Below are 13,406 nucleotides of genomic sequence, written 5' to 3'. Positions count from 1 at the left end.
AAGGTAAAAGAAGCAGGTGAAATTAATTTTAATAATATTCTTTATTTAACTCGAGCTATCCAAAATATTGTTTCAATGTGCCATCAATATTAAAAAATGAATGAAATGGTTTACATTCTTTTCTTTTCATACTAAGTCTTTGAAATCTGGTGGGTGTTTTACTCTTTCAGCTTATCTCAATTTGGACCAGCTGCATTTCAAGCGTTCTATGGTCACATGTGGCTAGCAGCTACCGTATTGGACTGAGCAGCTTTAAAACACACTTCTCCCAGAATTTCACGACTGACTCCATCTCAGCTAAAACATCATCTCCTCCTTGCAGATCTGTGATTGTGCTATCTAAAGTAACAGCTCTCTTATCCCTCTGCATATTAGTTTCTTAAGGTTGCTGTAACAAATTACCACAAACTAGATGACTTGAAACTACAGAAATTTATGGTTCTGAAGACTAGATGTCTGAAATCAAGGTGTTGACAGGGCTATGCTCTCTCAAAAGACCCTAGGGGAGAATTCTTTCTTGCCTCTTTCTAGCTTCTGGTGATTGTCAGCAATTTTTGGCATTCCTTGGTTTATAGATGCATCAATCCAATTTTTGCCTGTCTTCACATCACCTGTTCCCTTCTGTGTCTGTCTCTGTGTCTTTTCTCCCCTTCTTACAATGACACTGGTCTTACTGGATTCCAAGCCCACTCTGCTCCAATAGGAGATGAAACCCCAATGTGAGTTTCACCTCAATTCATTATATCTTCAAGGGTCCTATTTCCAAATAAGTCTGGGTTCTTAGGTTCTTGGAAAGACATGAATCTGAGGAAGACATCATCCAACTCAGTATACCTTGTATTACTGTTTGTGCTGTTTTGTAGAACTTAATATATCTTAATTTGTCCTCCTTGTTTTCCTGATTGGTATTTGATTGTCCCACTAAAATGTAAGCTCCATGAGAACAGGGTCCTGGCCTGTCCAGCTCATGTTTCCCAGAACTTAGCACAGTTCCTAGCTTGCCGAACAATAAATGTGTGTTGCAAGGAGAAAGGGAGAGGGAGAAAAGAAGGGAGGAAGCAGGCTTTGTGGCTTGACATTTTTAAGAAGGCGCATGGGAATCAAGAAAGGGTTGCTGCACAGAATTTCCCTGGTAGTCTAGTGGTTAAGACTCTACCCTCCCAACGCAGGGGGCCTGGGTTTAATCCCTGGTCAGGGAACTAGATTCCCATCCCCCATTCAACTACATCTAAGACCCAGTGCAGCCAAATTAAAAAAAGGGGGAATGGAGCTGATGCTAAGGATGGGAAAGCAAGGGGGTGGGGGCATCTTACAAATGGCTATTTAGGGACCAGTCTTTCTATTCTCTTCCCAGAAGCTTTAGAATTGGCCTAGCTGGGTCTCCTGGACATCCTCTCAGAGCTATTCATTTCTTCGACTCCTGGAAACCTGCCTTCAACCTGGTTAGCTGGAAAAGCAGCTACTCTGCTAACCAGGAGTGTGGTAGAGAGAAAAGGAAAGAAGAAGCTTACAACACCTTGCCCAGATCACACTCTGTGCTATTCAATGGAGGAGCAGCATCTACTGCAAGGGCTTCCATTCTCTCAACTAAGGACGCAAAGCAGTGCTACCACTCAGCTGCCTGCAGGCAATGGAGCAAATTGGAGCAAATGGGTGTCCAGATACATGAGTAGTTGCTGTGATCTCATTGAGGACAGTCTTGGATTTCTTAGCATTCTGGTTTTTCTAACAAACTGAAATCTAGATTTTTAAAGAAAATCACCTAATTAGCAAGTGTTGGCAAGCAATTCAACTTAAAAAAAAATATTCTATGGAGACAAAATTTCCCCCCAAAGATGTCTATGATCAGAAAAAAGTGTTAGTCACTCAATCGTGTCTGACTCTTTGCGACCCCATGGACTGTATCCCGGCAGGCTCCTCTGTCCTTGGGATTTCCCAGGCAAAAATACTGGGGTGGGTAGCCATTCCCTTCTCCAGAAGTCACCCTAATTCTCAATCTCTCATGCAATGCAATTCCTGTTTGCCCTTAAGAATCTGAAACTTCTTAACAGTATGGATGGTAACAAAGCAGGACTCTGGGCTATAAACTCATGCAGGTAAACTGAACCAAAAAAAGGTAAGGAACAGTCGAAACACCCGTGGTTAGGTCAAGCAAACCAAGAACACCTTCTCCCCCTGCCCCAACCTGGTTGCTAGCTGAGATAATGTACATTCAATCTGCTGTATTTTTACTCAAATCCTCTCCAAATATTTGCAAGAAGTGTGAGGCTCAAGGGGAAGGGAAAGCACAGCAGTCCTGTTGCCTTTGCATGTGTGTCTTTGCGTGTGTGTGTGTGTGTGTGTGTGTGCACTCAGTCGTGTTCAACTCTTTGCAACCCCATGGATTGTAGCCCGCCAGGCTCCTCTGTCCATGGGGATTCTTCAGGCAAGAATTCTAGAGTGCATTGCCATTTCCTACTCCAGGGGGATCTTCCCGACCAGGGATGGAACCCAAGTCTCTTGCATCTCTTGCATTGGCAGGCCCATTGCCTTTACCTTTGGTCAAACCAGGGACTAGTCTTCCAGTAACCTCCTCCCAGACCCTTACACCACCTCCCCTAATCACCCAAAGGCCCTGATCTTCCTCCCAGAGGAGGGATAAATATTAGATGGGGCTCCAGCCTGGGCTTTTCCAAGCTCTCTAAGTCTTGTTTCCCCTTCTCTAGGGCTGGGTCATACCCCACTTTTGTGCAGATTAGAGAAATCTGCTTTTCCTTGAGTGCAGCCCTGAGCACAGAAAGACTGGACTTCAGAGCCTCTTAGTTCTTCAGTTAGGTGCCCTTGTTCAGAAAGCATTCTGCACAACCAGACGCAGTCACCCTAAGCTAGTCTCTCCCTCATAGGTCTATTGTGAGAATTAGATGTGATTTTGGGTGACTATGCTTAACACAACTATTTGGTAATAATAACTCAACATGTTATTCTTTTATCTTGAATTTTTTACATACTCTTCAACAGACTTTGGTAAACCCTAAATCAATGCAGCTTTTAGGAACCTGAACATAATATTAGGTAGTGTGGAGACAGAGAATTAGCTAACATTATTAAATAGTGAGAAACATTTCCTTTTCAATTCTCTCATCTTCTAGAAAGATTCAGTATTTGACATTCCCAGCACTTGCTAAAGGGAACAACAGAGGACAAGATGGCTAGATGGCATCACCGACTCAATGGACATGAGTTTGAGCAAGCTCTGGGAGATGGTGAAGGACAGGGAAGCCTGGTGTGCTACAGTCCATGGGTCGCAAGTCAGACATGAATGAGCAACTGAAAAACAACACTTGCTAATACACACACACACACACACACGCGCGCGCGCGCTCACACACAGCTGGACCTCTAGAAGCCATTCCCAAGCAAGCAGTCATGGCTAAAATGTATTAACATTGCTTGGTTTTACTTGTGTTTATCTTTTACAATTTACTTTTATGGTAAGTGATAGCCACTTTTCCATTTACAGTAGTAATATCAAGTTTTCTTTCTAAAAACATGTATTTAAATATTTAACTTGAGTCAAAGAAAGGAAAAATATTAAGCAAATAATAGTAGAGGTGGTAGTGGAGGGCTTAAAGTTTGGGGGACAAGATCCAACACAATCCCAGACAAGGCCAAATCTTGACTTTTGTTGCTTGTAAACCAAAAACTCTCAACTTTCCCAGTATGAAGTTGGAAGAGAATGGTGGTGGTGGGGTGATTAAAGCAAAAGTCTAATGTCCAAAGAACCCCCACTCCACTGTGTCTAGAAAGGGGGCTTCACACTCTTCCGAATTTCCAGCAAAGAGTATGTCGGCTCCATCTTAGTTCATTTCAGAGTTTGTGCTCTTGGAGATCCTGACGTTCAGAAACCACCTCTTGGAGAGGCGAGCCTAGGTCCCGGTCCTGAGCTTTGCAGACCTTCTCGGGAAAGGGCAAGCCCCTCTAGAAAGACTGGTCCTCCAGGTAGGCTGAGAGCCAAGGGCCTGAGCGCAACCTTCCCTGACCAAGCGCGGCCACTGCGCGCTGCAAGATTAACGAGGAGCGAGCCGGACACCGTACACAATGCGGCTGTGTTTGATCCCGCGACGTGTCACTCGGAATCGCAAACAATTTATTGCCATTAGACGCTGTTGTCAGGCACTAATTTCCTGGTGGCGCTCCATCCCAGGACTCAAAACAACAGGGGAGGGGGGTCCGAGGCCCCTGGGCTGGGGGCGCCGAAAGAACCGTCGCGAGCCAGGCGGGGGTTCCCATAACGAGGCTTTAATGAGGGGAGAGCAGACAGCCTTTGTGGAGGAGCCCAAGGAGGCGGCGGCCCGCCCGGGCCCTCGCGGAGGTCACTTCCTTCCCCGGGCCCTGAGCACCGTGAACCCGCTGAGGGCCAGCTGAGGCCATCAGGCCAGGTGCCCACTGCCGTCACTCTTGGGCCCGTGACACCCTCGCCGGCTCCGAACTGCGGCAGGAAACGCAGCATCTCCACGCAACAATGCAAACGCGCTCATTACCATCTCGTCAATATGCATGAAGAAAATGCGCTAGGCTGGCCGAGCCCCATCACCCAGCTCTGGCCTCGGCATCTAATAAAGCGACATATTCATCTCCCAAGATGGATGAGAAGGGGGCGCCGCCGGCAAAGCAGATCCACGGGAGGAGGGGACGAATGCTGGAGAGGAAGAGCAGAGAAAATATACGCAGAGGACCTGAGAGACAGACCAAGAAATCGACGAAGGAAATAGATTAGGATGAACGAGAGGGACGGGAAAAAAAGAAAAGAAAGAACGAGAAATGAGGAAGAGGGGGAGAGACGCAGAGTCAGAGAAGGGGAAAAAGATACATAAATTAAGGGAAGAGGAAGGAAGCACAATTGAGAAAAGTGAACTGAAAAGTGGTCCAGACGGGGGAGAAAAAGATACAGCGAATGAGGGAATTGAGAGACGAGAAGTAAAATCAATGACCTAGAAATCGAATATATAGAAAGTGGGAAAGACAGAGAGAGGAAAAAACAAAAGAGGGAGAGGGAGTGAAACTGCTCGAGTCAGGTGGAAAAGATGATCCTGGAGAGGTAAAGAGAAATAAAATCACTCGCGTTGAGGGCCAGGTTTCCAATCCTGGCCGCTCTGGGTGCTGCTGCGCATCGCGGCTGCTTGGAGACCCAGGGGCTCGGGCCATTTTGAGGGGGTCAGGGGCGGCTTGGGGAAGCGAGGGGCCCGCCGCCGGCCGGCCTCGCGCCTCTCCTTGGTCAGCCCGGCCAGCTCCGAGTGCCCGGCGTGGCTGGGGGCCCACCCCTCCGGTAGTGGCCAGTCGCTGGCCCGGCCCTTCGGGCAGCCTCTCCCTCGCCGAGAGCAAAGTTGGCAAACTTTCTCCCAAAGTTTCCCAGTCGCTTCTCTGGGCCCAGAGAGGGGTCCGAGGCCCTGAGTACCCGGGGCAAGAGGCAGTCCGTTCCTGGGCGGCCCGGGAGGCCGCGCCCCACGCCTCCAGGGATGCTGGGGGTCTGGACTCTTTATCTGATACAACCCCCTCCCAGTGCGGACACCAAGCCACGCACTCGGGCGTCCACGCAGCTGCTAATAGCGGAGAGAGAGAGAACGCAGGAGAGAGAGAAAGAAAAAAATATTCTCAGCTCAATTTAAGTCTCATGGAAAGGGCTTACAACTGTAATTAAATCATTAAATTCTTGTCTACGCTTCACAGAGCGGAGAGAAATTAACTTCCCACCAACCTCATTTTCTATTTGAACATGAAATAATGATTTTCTGCCCGTCTAATTACAAAGCCAACATCTGATCAAGCCAGCATCCAGAGGGGATTATCGCATGCACGAGTATTAGACCTCATTACCAGCTTGAGTGCAAAATTATTACATCTTGTAATTGGATGGTGAGATTTATATACAGATCGGCCCGGTTTCTGTAAGATTGTAATTACAAGCTTCGTTGGTTAGCTACTTATCAGAACTTTGCAGGAAAACAAAACAAATGACTGAGGAAAACGAGCATTTCATTAACCTGTAACCCGAGCGCGGGGGGAGGGAGCGGTGGGAGCGTGCGCCGCGGCGTCTGCAGGAAGCAGAGGGATCGCGGGTCCGCACTGAAGCCCAGGGACTTCGGGCCTGGGAGGGAAGGACAGAAGATGGGCCTCGGCGGAGAAACTTAGGGCTACAGCGGCGCCCCCCAATGGGGACGCGTGGGCGCCGTGAGGCCGAGCGAGGAGGGGGCAGGAAGGGGGCCTGGTGACTGGAGTCCCGTGTACAGTGCGCGGCGCAGCCCTTGAGCCAGGCGGGCCACCGGCCCTGGGCACACGTCGGGCCCGCACCTCCAAGTGTGAGACCCGGGAGCGCTGCAGTGAGTGCGCGCTAAGCCAGTGCTGTGGACGCCCCCTGCTCATTCCCCACACCCTCGGCCGCGTTGAGAGAACGTCTACAGCAAGCCTCCGAAGCATTTTGTGCTCTGGGAACGTTGGAAGAAAGAGAGATGGTGGAGAAGGGTTTGTGTGCGTTTTTGCGCGCACGACTTTCCCAAATCAACTTCCCGTGCACCTGCTTTTCCTCCCTGTGCGAGTGTCATTTTGACCCCATCTCTTGGATTAAAAATCCCTGGAAAAGGCTCGGCTGTCCTTGGACCCGTGAGTTCAGTTCAGAGCCGGATTCCACTGGCCTGGTGGCATTGGGGAGCTAGCGCCACGTCGGGGCTCGGCTGCCTAGGGCTCTGGGTCCCGAGGTGGGGCGCGGATCGCCCGGGCTAGGGTCTCCGCTGGAGACTAGGGGAGCGGAGAGGCTGTTCTGCTGAAGACCTGGGGCGCCTGGAGGTTTCTAAATAATCGAGGTCCCTGGGTCCTCATCTGGGTTGGAGGTTCGTCTTCTGGGCCATGGGTCCCCTGGTCCGGCGTGGCTAATTCATTGAGCACAGCTTCGCCCCTTGCCTGGCCTCTTTCCCGCCTCTCGCAGTCCAATGCAGCCAGGTCGATAGCGAGTTATGCGGGCGGAGGAAGCATCTCCTGTGTTCATTGTTCTCTGTTCTTCTCGAAGAGCTGCGCGTTAGACAGGGGCCCAGCGCAGCCCCAGTTTCCCCACTTGGGCATCTCGCTTGGCTCTCCCCGGGGCGGGTCTGGTGTCACTACTTTGTGCAAACTCTAGATTCGCAGGGCCTTCGAGGCTCCGCGTCTGACACTTAGGGAACACTCCAGGCAATAACGTTACCCTCAATTTTGTAACCCTGAGATTTTTCTTGAGTCGGTGAGCCCGTGATTCCCTAAGCCACTCGGCTGAGAGGTTTAACTGAAAACGAAATCAGGCGCCGGGGAAACATTTCAAAGCTTCCTCTGATACCTCCTCTTCTGGGGAGACTCCAGCTAAGGCCAACACCTGGCACCAGACAGACGCAGGTGAGTAGGAGGCTAGGGAAGCAGTATGACCCAGTTTGAGAAGGCCGCACGTTACTTTGCGCAATCGAACCCCAAACCTAGCTGCCCCAAAACTTTCCCTTGTATACCCCCCACCACCACCCAATTTTCTCGGCCTTCATGCCTACTCGAGGCGCCGACCTGCACGAAGACTGGTAGAAAGAGGCGGGGAGTAGGGGCGAGGTCAAAACTGGGTGTCCACGGGGACTCCCAGCGAGGCTCCCTGGAGCCGCTGAGACCAGAGACAGCTGGGGCCAAGATTCTCCGATCCTTCCGCTCTGCTAGAATTCGGATTAGATTCTTCTATCAATCAGAGCAAAGCAGCCACTTTCTGCCTCCGAGCCGGGACCGGCAACTCCAAGACAGGCAGCGCCCGGGGGTTGTCCCCGGAGCGCTCCTGCTGCCGGCCTGGCCTATGCGTAGGTCGCCGCAGCGGCCTAAAGCGTTCAGGCCCGAGTCGCCGCAATACCGGGAATTTCAATCCTCCTCTCGGCTGCACGCCCTAACCTGTGAAGGTGGGCGCCCGGATTCTGGGATTTCAGCTTTAGTTTAGGAAATACCCCACTGTAAAACTAAGTCTTGTCTCCCATCCCCACCCCCGCGGATGGGAGGATCTCTGCCGAAAGAAAACAGGTTGGCGCGGAGACCCCGGGAGCAGGAGAAGGGGGAGGGAAACGAAGAATCTCTACGGACCGAAAATTCCAGTATATTAACTTTTCCAAGCGCTCCCTGAAAGTTCCTGGAGCCTCTGCCACCCGGCTCCTTGCTCTTCCCCATCCCACGACAGCTTGGGGCTCCGTTTCCCTGACATCGCTCCCCAGGATGCCCCGGGTGTCCACTCTGCAGCACCGCCCCCCCCCACCCCGCCCCACAACGCACGCCATTTCTAAGAAAGGATTCTGCACCCTGACATCGGCGTGGTGTGAACGTGGTTAATTGCAGGATTTAGTCCTCTGGGAAGGGGGCTACCTCGCCTCCCCGCCCCGCCCCGGGCAGTGAGACGGTCCTTGAAGACTCCCTTAAAGCACACGCCCCCACTTCCCTAACGCCTCTTCCACTCCCTCCCTAAGCCGCTGAGAGTGGCCAAGAGTCTAGAGGTGCGAGCCGGAAAGCGGGCCGGGGCAGAGTAAAGTCCCAGCGCCTGCCCCGGACTAGGGTCTGTCTGGTCCCGACCCAGATCCCACGCGCTGGGGCAGAGGGAGAGGTACCGAGAGGCGAGAAGCTAGAGGGGTGAGCTGACCCAGTGCTAACCCCGGTCCCCGCGCCTCCCGCGCCCCCTTCCGCCGCGGGCCAGAGGGGGCGGGAAGGGACTAGCTGCGCCGGGGCTCCCGCCCCCGCCCCGCCCCGCGCGCCTTCTCTGCGGGGTGGGCGGCCTCGCCTGCAGGGCGCCCAGGCGATTGGCGACTCGCGAAGGAGACGCGAGGAAAAGTCGAATAAGAGGGCGCGACGTCAGACCCGAGATTTGGGGAAGGGCGAGGGAGGGGGTGAGGGCGGGGACGGACACACCGACACAGATATGGACACACACCCCCTCCCCCCCACCCCACCCCCCGCGCACGGCACCCCAAGTGTCCACAAGTTTAGGCCGTCTTAACCCAAAGCTCAGAGGCCGGGGGGATGAGAGTGTGGGGACTGTGGTGTGTGTACAGAGAAAATAGGTTTTAAAAAGAAAGAGTGACGGGAACAGAAAGGGGAGAGAAAGGAACAGAGAGAAAGGGAAAGACGAGAAAGAGTTCCGTAGTCCAGGAGCGTGAAAGAGCCCGAAGGAGCGGAAGCGATCCTGGGGGGAAGAGGAGCGCAGAAAGGGGAGGAGAGAGGAAGGGCGAGGAGGGGGAGTGAAAACTAGAGGAGGGCGAAGGAAGCCAGGCGCGACACTGCTCGGGGAGAGGAGGGCAGCGAGAAGCCAGGCGCGGGCAGAGGCAGCTCCGGCGGCCGAGAGGAGGGAGCGCGGCGCAGAGAGGAGGGGCTTGCGGGCCCGTAGAAATGTCAATCAGATTCCGGAGCCCCGGGAATCTCCGCCAATCTGTTCGGACCTGACCTGGCTCCTCGCCGCCGCCGCCGCCGCCGCCCCGGAGCAGATCAATAGGCGAACGCGGAGCGCAGCGCAGCGCGGAAGGCAGCGCGGCCGCAGCCGGGCCCAGCCCCCGATGCGCCCCGGAGCCCGCGAGCGGCGCTGAGCTGGGCGGCCCCGGGGGGCCGGGCCCCCTCTCTGTCCGTGCCCCGCGGGCCACCATGTCCTTCCCCCAGCTCGGATACCAGTACATCCGCCCGCTCTACCCACCCGAGCGCCCGGGGGCCGCCGCCGGCGGTGGCAGCGCTGGGGCCCGGGGCGGCCCGGGAGCCGGCGCCTCGGAGCTGGCTGCCTCGGGGTCCCTGTCCAACGTGCTCTCGTCCGTGTACGGGGCGCCCTACGCCGCGGCGGCAGCCGCAGCCGCAGCCGCCCAAGGCTACGGCGCCTTCCTGCCCTACGCCGCCGAGCTGCCCATCTTCCCTCAGCTGGTAAGTGCCCTGGGAGCCGCGGAAGGGAGGTTAGAGCTGGGGCGCCGGACGAGGTGTGCGCGCTGAGTAGACTAGCGAGGCCTGGGCCGGGAGGGTGGAGGCGGCGACGGCCGGGGCTCATCCATGCTCCCTCCGCGCGCGTCCCTTCCTTCTCCATGTGCGTACAGGGCACGCAGTATGAGCTGAAGGACAGCCCCGGGGTGCAGCATACGGCCGCGGCCACCGCGTTTCCGCACCCGCACCCCGCCTTCTACCCATATGGCCAGTATCAGTTCGGGGACCCATCCCGTCCCAAGAACGCCACCCGAGAGAGCACGAGCACGCTCAAGGCCTGGCTCAACGAGCACCGCAAGAACCCCTACCCCACCAAGGGCGAGAAGATCATGCTGGCCATCATCACCAAGATGACCCTCACCCAGGTGTCCACCTGGTTCGCTAACGCGCGCCGGCGCCTCAAGAAGGAGAACAAGATGACCTGGGCGCCCCGTAGCCGCACCGACGAGGAGGGCAACGCTTATGGGAGCGAGCGCGAGGAGGAAGACGAGGAGGAGGATGAAGAAGACAGCAAACGCGAACTGGAGCTGGAGGAGGAGGAGCTCGGGGGGGAGGAGGAGGACACCGGGGGCGAGGGTCTGGCGGACGACGATGAAGACGAGGAGATCGATTTGGAGAACTTAGACGGCGCGGTCGCGGGACCCGAGCTGGCCCTGACAGGGGCGTCGCACAGGGACGGCGACCTCGGCCTGGAGCCCATCTCAGACTCCAAGAATAGCGACTCGGAGGACAGCTCCGAGGGCTTGGAGGAGCGTCCCCTGCCCATCCTGAGTCTGGCCCCAGTGCCACCGCCCGTGGCCACCGCTCCGCCATCTCCGCCCTCGCCCCCAGCGGGCCTGGACCCCTGCGCTCCTGCACCGGCGCCCGCCTCGGCCCTGCAAAAACCCAAGATCTGGTCCCTGGCCGAGACGGCCACAAGCCCGGACAACCCGCGCCGCTCGCCTCAGGGCGCGGGGGGTTCTCCCCCCGGGGCAGCGGTCGCGCCCTCGGCCCTGCAGCTCTCTCCGGCCGCCGCCGCCGCGGCCCACAGACTCGTCTCGGCGCCGCTGGGCAAGTTCCCCGCTTGGACCAACCGGCCGTTCCCAGGCCCGCCGCCTGGCCCACGTCCGCACCCGCTCTCCCTGCTGGGCTCGGGCCCGCCACACCTGCTGGGACTTCCCGGAGCCGCGGGCCACCCGGCCGCCGCCGCCGCCGCTGCCTTCGCTCGGCCGGCGGAGCCCGAGGGCGGAACAGGTGACTGCGGCGCGCAGGATTTGGAGGGAGGGGGTGAGTCTGGGGGTCGCGCCCGGGCAGGTCCCTCGCGGGCGCAGAGCGCTTACCACGCCGCGCCCGCCTCCCGCAGCCCCGGACGCCGAGCGCTCTAAAGGCCCTCCTTTTTCTCCCCGCTTCCCGTAGATCGCTGTAGTGCCTTGGAAGTGGAGAAAAAGTTACTCAAGACAGCTTTCCAGCCGGTGCCCAGGCGGTAAGAGACCCCCGAACTGGGGTGGGGGTTTTGGGACTGGCAGGCCGGGGAAGGAAGGAATGCGGAGCAAACTAGGTTTCAGGTCCCTCCACCCCACCCCGCCCCGGGGGAACGCAGCTAGGAAGCGCTTTCACCAGGGGACGAAACACACTCCTCCTTCTTCCCCGCGGGCTCTGAGATGACTCTCCGACAGTCCCAGTCCAGACACCGGGGCTCCGGTGAAGCCCACCTCCTACCAGCCCCAGACCTCGGGTCCTGACGCCTCCCGCCCAATCTTATAGTTAAACTGGAAGACCAGCGTCCACAGCTGGACCTCATTTCACAGTGAGATCTGCCTGCTTCCTTGACCCCCGGCCTCCACCCTGGGTTGGGTCTCCCAGTCCTAGGGTGCATCGATCTCTCCTAAAAATCTCTTTCTTTACTACCATCGCCTCTGTCTTGCAGGCCCCAGAACCACCTGGATGCCGCTCTGGTCTTATCGGCTCTCTCCTCATCCTAGATCTTTTTTTAAAAGAAATTTTTAAATCGTTGTAATAATTGTAAAAAAAAAAAAAATTGCTCTGTATAGTTATGACTTGTAAGCATGTCGGTGTATGAATACCTAAAAAGAAAACTAAAGAAAAAAAAAAGGAATAAAACAAACCCCCCCCCCTCAGTCCTCCCCCAGTGGCTTCTGTTCCCCACATTAGCTGAGTTTGTGAGGTTTGTTTGTTCGGTTGGTTTTGGGGGTGGAGTTTCAGTGAGAATAAGCGCGTCTGACTTTTTTTTTTTTGTATATACAGAAAAATGTACATATGTGTGAACCAAATTGTACAAGAAAGTATCTATTTTTGGCTAAATAAATGAGCTGTTGCCACTTTGACTATAAACCGCCTGTCTGCCCCGAGAGGGGTCTGCTTGGTGCTTTTTGTTTTGTTTTACCCTCCACCCCCCGCCCATGTTTGAAGAGTCGCCGGAATCAGCAGAAAAGAAGGCGAGGCGAGTCAGGGACAGCAGAAGCGAAGGAGAGGCCGAAGCGGCCGAGCTGGGGGCGCCGCTGGAGAAGAGGCAGTTGGAGAAGTACCCCGGGCGCTCGAAAGAAAGGGCAGAGGAGACAGGTGGGAAACGGGGCAAGATTCCCCTCCAGGAGCCGGGAAACTGGGCCCAGCTCCCAGTTCCACTGAAGCAACCGCGGGGCCTTGGGGCCTTGTCTGATGACACAGCAGAAAGACTCATAAGAAGGATCTGGAAGCCTGCCCCCCATCCTTCCATAGACACAACGGAGACTCAGTCTTGTATAAGGGACTGTGTAAGCTCCGTTTCAGACCCCCTTCCAACCACACGGACCCCCAGACACCGCCTTATAGATATATGGATGTGGGGTGGCAGTGAGTGGGGGTGTATGGAGGAGCAGGAAATCCAGGGGTGCACATCCTTTCCCCTTGTTGACACTGCCCAGCCCGCATTATGAGTTGAGGGGTCGGTTCCGCGCGGCATCTGTGCGTCTTGGCACCCCAGTAGGTTTTCCCAAAGTGCCCTGGAAGGGCAGCTTTCTGAGGTCCCTTCGCGGGGAAGGCGGGGGAGCTGCGTATCGGGCCGATGCAAGGGTCCAACCCGGAGTCCGGCTCCAGGCCGGACAGGGGTGGGCGGGCCGGGGGAGGGAGCCGGGAAATTTGGGGCTGGAGCTCCCTCTACAGGACAAAAGGGCCGCTCGGCGCTTGCCTCGGCGGCCTCTCCAGCCAGGCCGCGCGTCTTGTCCCTTCCGCGCCTTCTTTTCTCCCTTGAAGTCAGCCAGCCCTGGCCAACTGTGACTTAAGTTGTAGAGATGCTGGAAGAGTGGCGCCTTGGGATACAAAGTGGGAGTATCCTTTTTGCATCTCCCTTCCCACGTGGAGTTGGTAAATGTATAGAGCGGCCAGACACCCTGTGTTTGCCTCCGCACAGTGGGGCATGTGACATCTCTGCGGGTCCCCGGAAGTTTGGGGGAGCCTGCACACTC

The 13,406-nt window shown here is 55.8% G+C and overlaps 1 protein-coding gene across 5 annotated transcripts; it reads left to right on the top strand.

Moving 5' to 3' along the window:
* Positions 1 to 9,277: 9,277 nt before the first annotated feature.
* Positions 9,278 to 12,297, top strand: IRX3 (iroquois homeobox 3). 5 transcript variants are annotated; one of them, XM_024978460.2, is made up of 5 exons: positions 9,278 to 9,912; positions 10,080 to 11,232; positions 11,362 to 11,428; positions 11,622 to 11,752; positions 11,873 to 11,965. In XM_024978460.2, the coding sequence occupies exons 1-4, from the start codon at positions 9,646 to 9,648 to the stop codon at positions 11,707 to 11,709; spliced, it is 1,575 nt and encodes a 524-aa protein (XP_024834228.1). In that variant the 5' UTR covers positions 9,278 to 9,645; the 3' UTR covers positions 11,710 to 11,752; positions 11,873 to 11,965. The 5 variants fall into 5 exon arrangements, with proteins under 5 accessions (XP_024834228.1, XP_024834230.1, XP_024834231.1 ...); XM_024978462.2 differs by lacking the exon at positions 11,622 to 11,752 and having other exon boundaries at positions 11,873 to 12,297; XM_024978463.2 differs by having other exon boundaries at positions 10,080 to 11,199; positions 11,622 to 11,965.
* Positions 12,298 to 13,406: the final 1,109 nt, after the last annotated feature.

Source organism: Bos taurus, chromosome 18, assembly GCF_002263795.3.
Source record: "Bos taurus isolate L1 Dominette 01449 registration number 42190680 breed Hereford chromosome 18, ARS-UCD2.0, whole genome shotgun sequence".
Lineage (NCBI taxonomy): Eukaryota > Metazoa > Chordata > Mammalia > Artiodactyla > Bovidae > Bos > Bos taurus.
Note: the sequence above shows the minus strand (reverse complement) of the source record. Positions and strands in the feature narration are given on the sequence as shown.

Coding starts and splice junctions, on each gene's coding strand:
- IRX3 (XM_024978460.2), top strand. CDS start 9,646: ATGTCCTTCCCCCAGCTCGGATACCAGTACATCCGCCCGCTCTACCCA. Junction 9,913..10,079: donor TGCCCATCTTCCCTCAGCTG/GTAAGTGCCCTG, acceptor ATGTGCGTACAG/GGCACGCAGTATGAGCTGAA. Junction 11,429..11,621: donor TTCCAGCCGGTGCCCAGGCG/GTAAGAGACCCC, acceptor ACTCTCCGACAG/TCCCAGTCCAGACACCGGGG.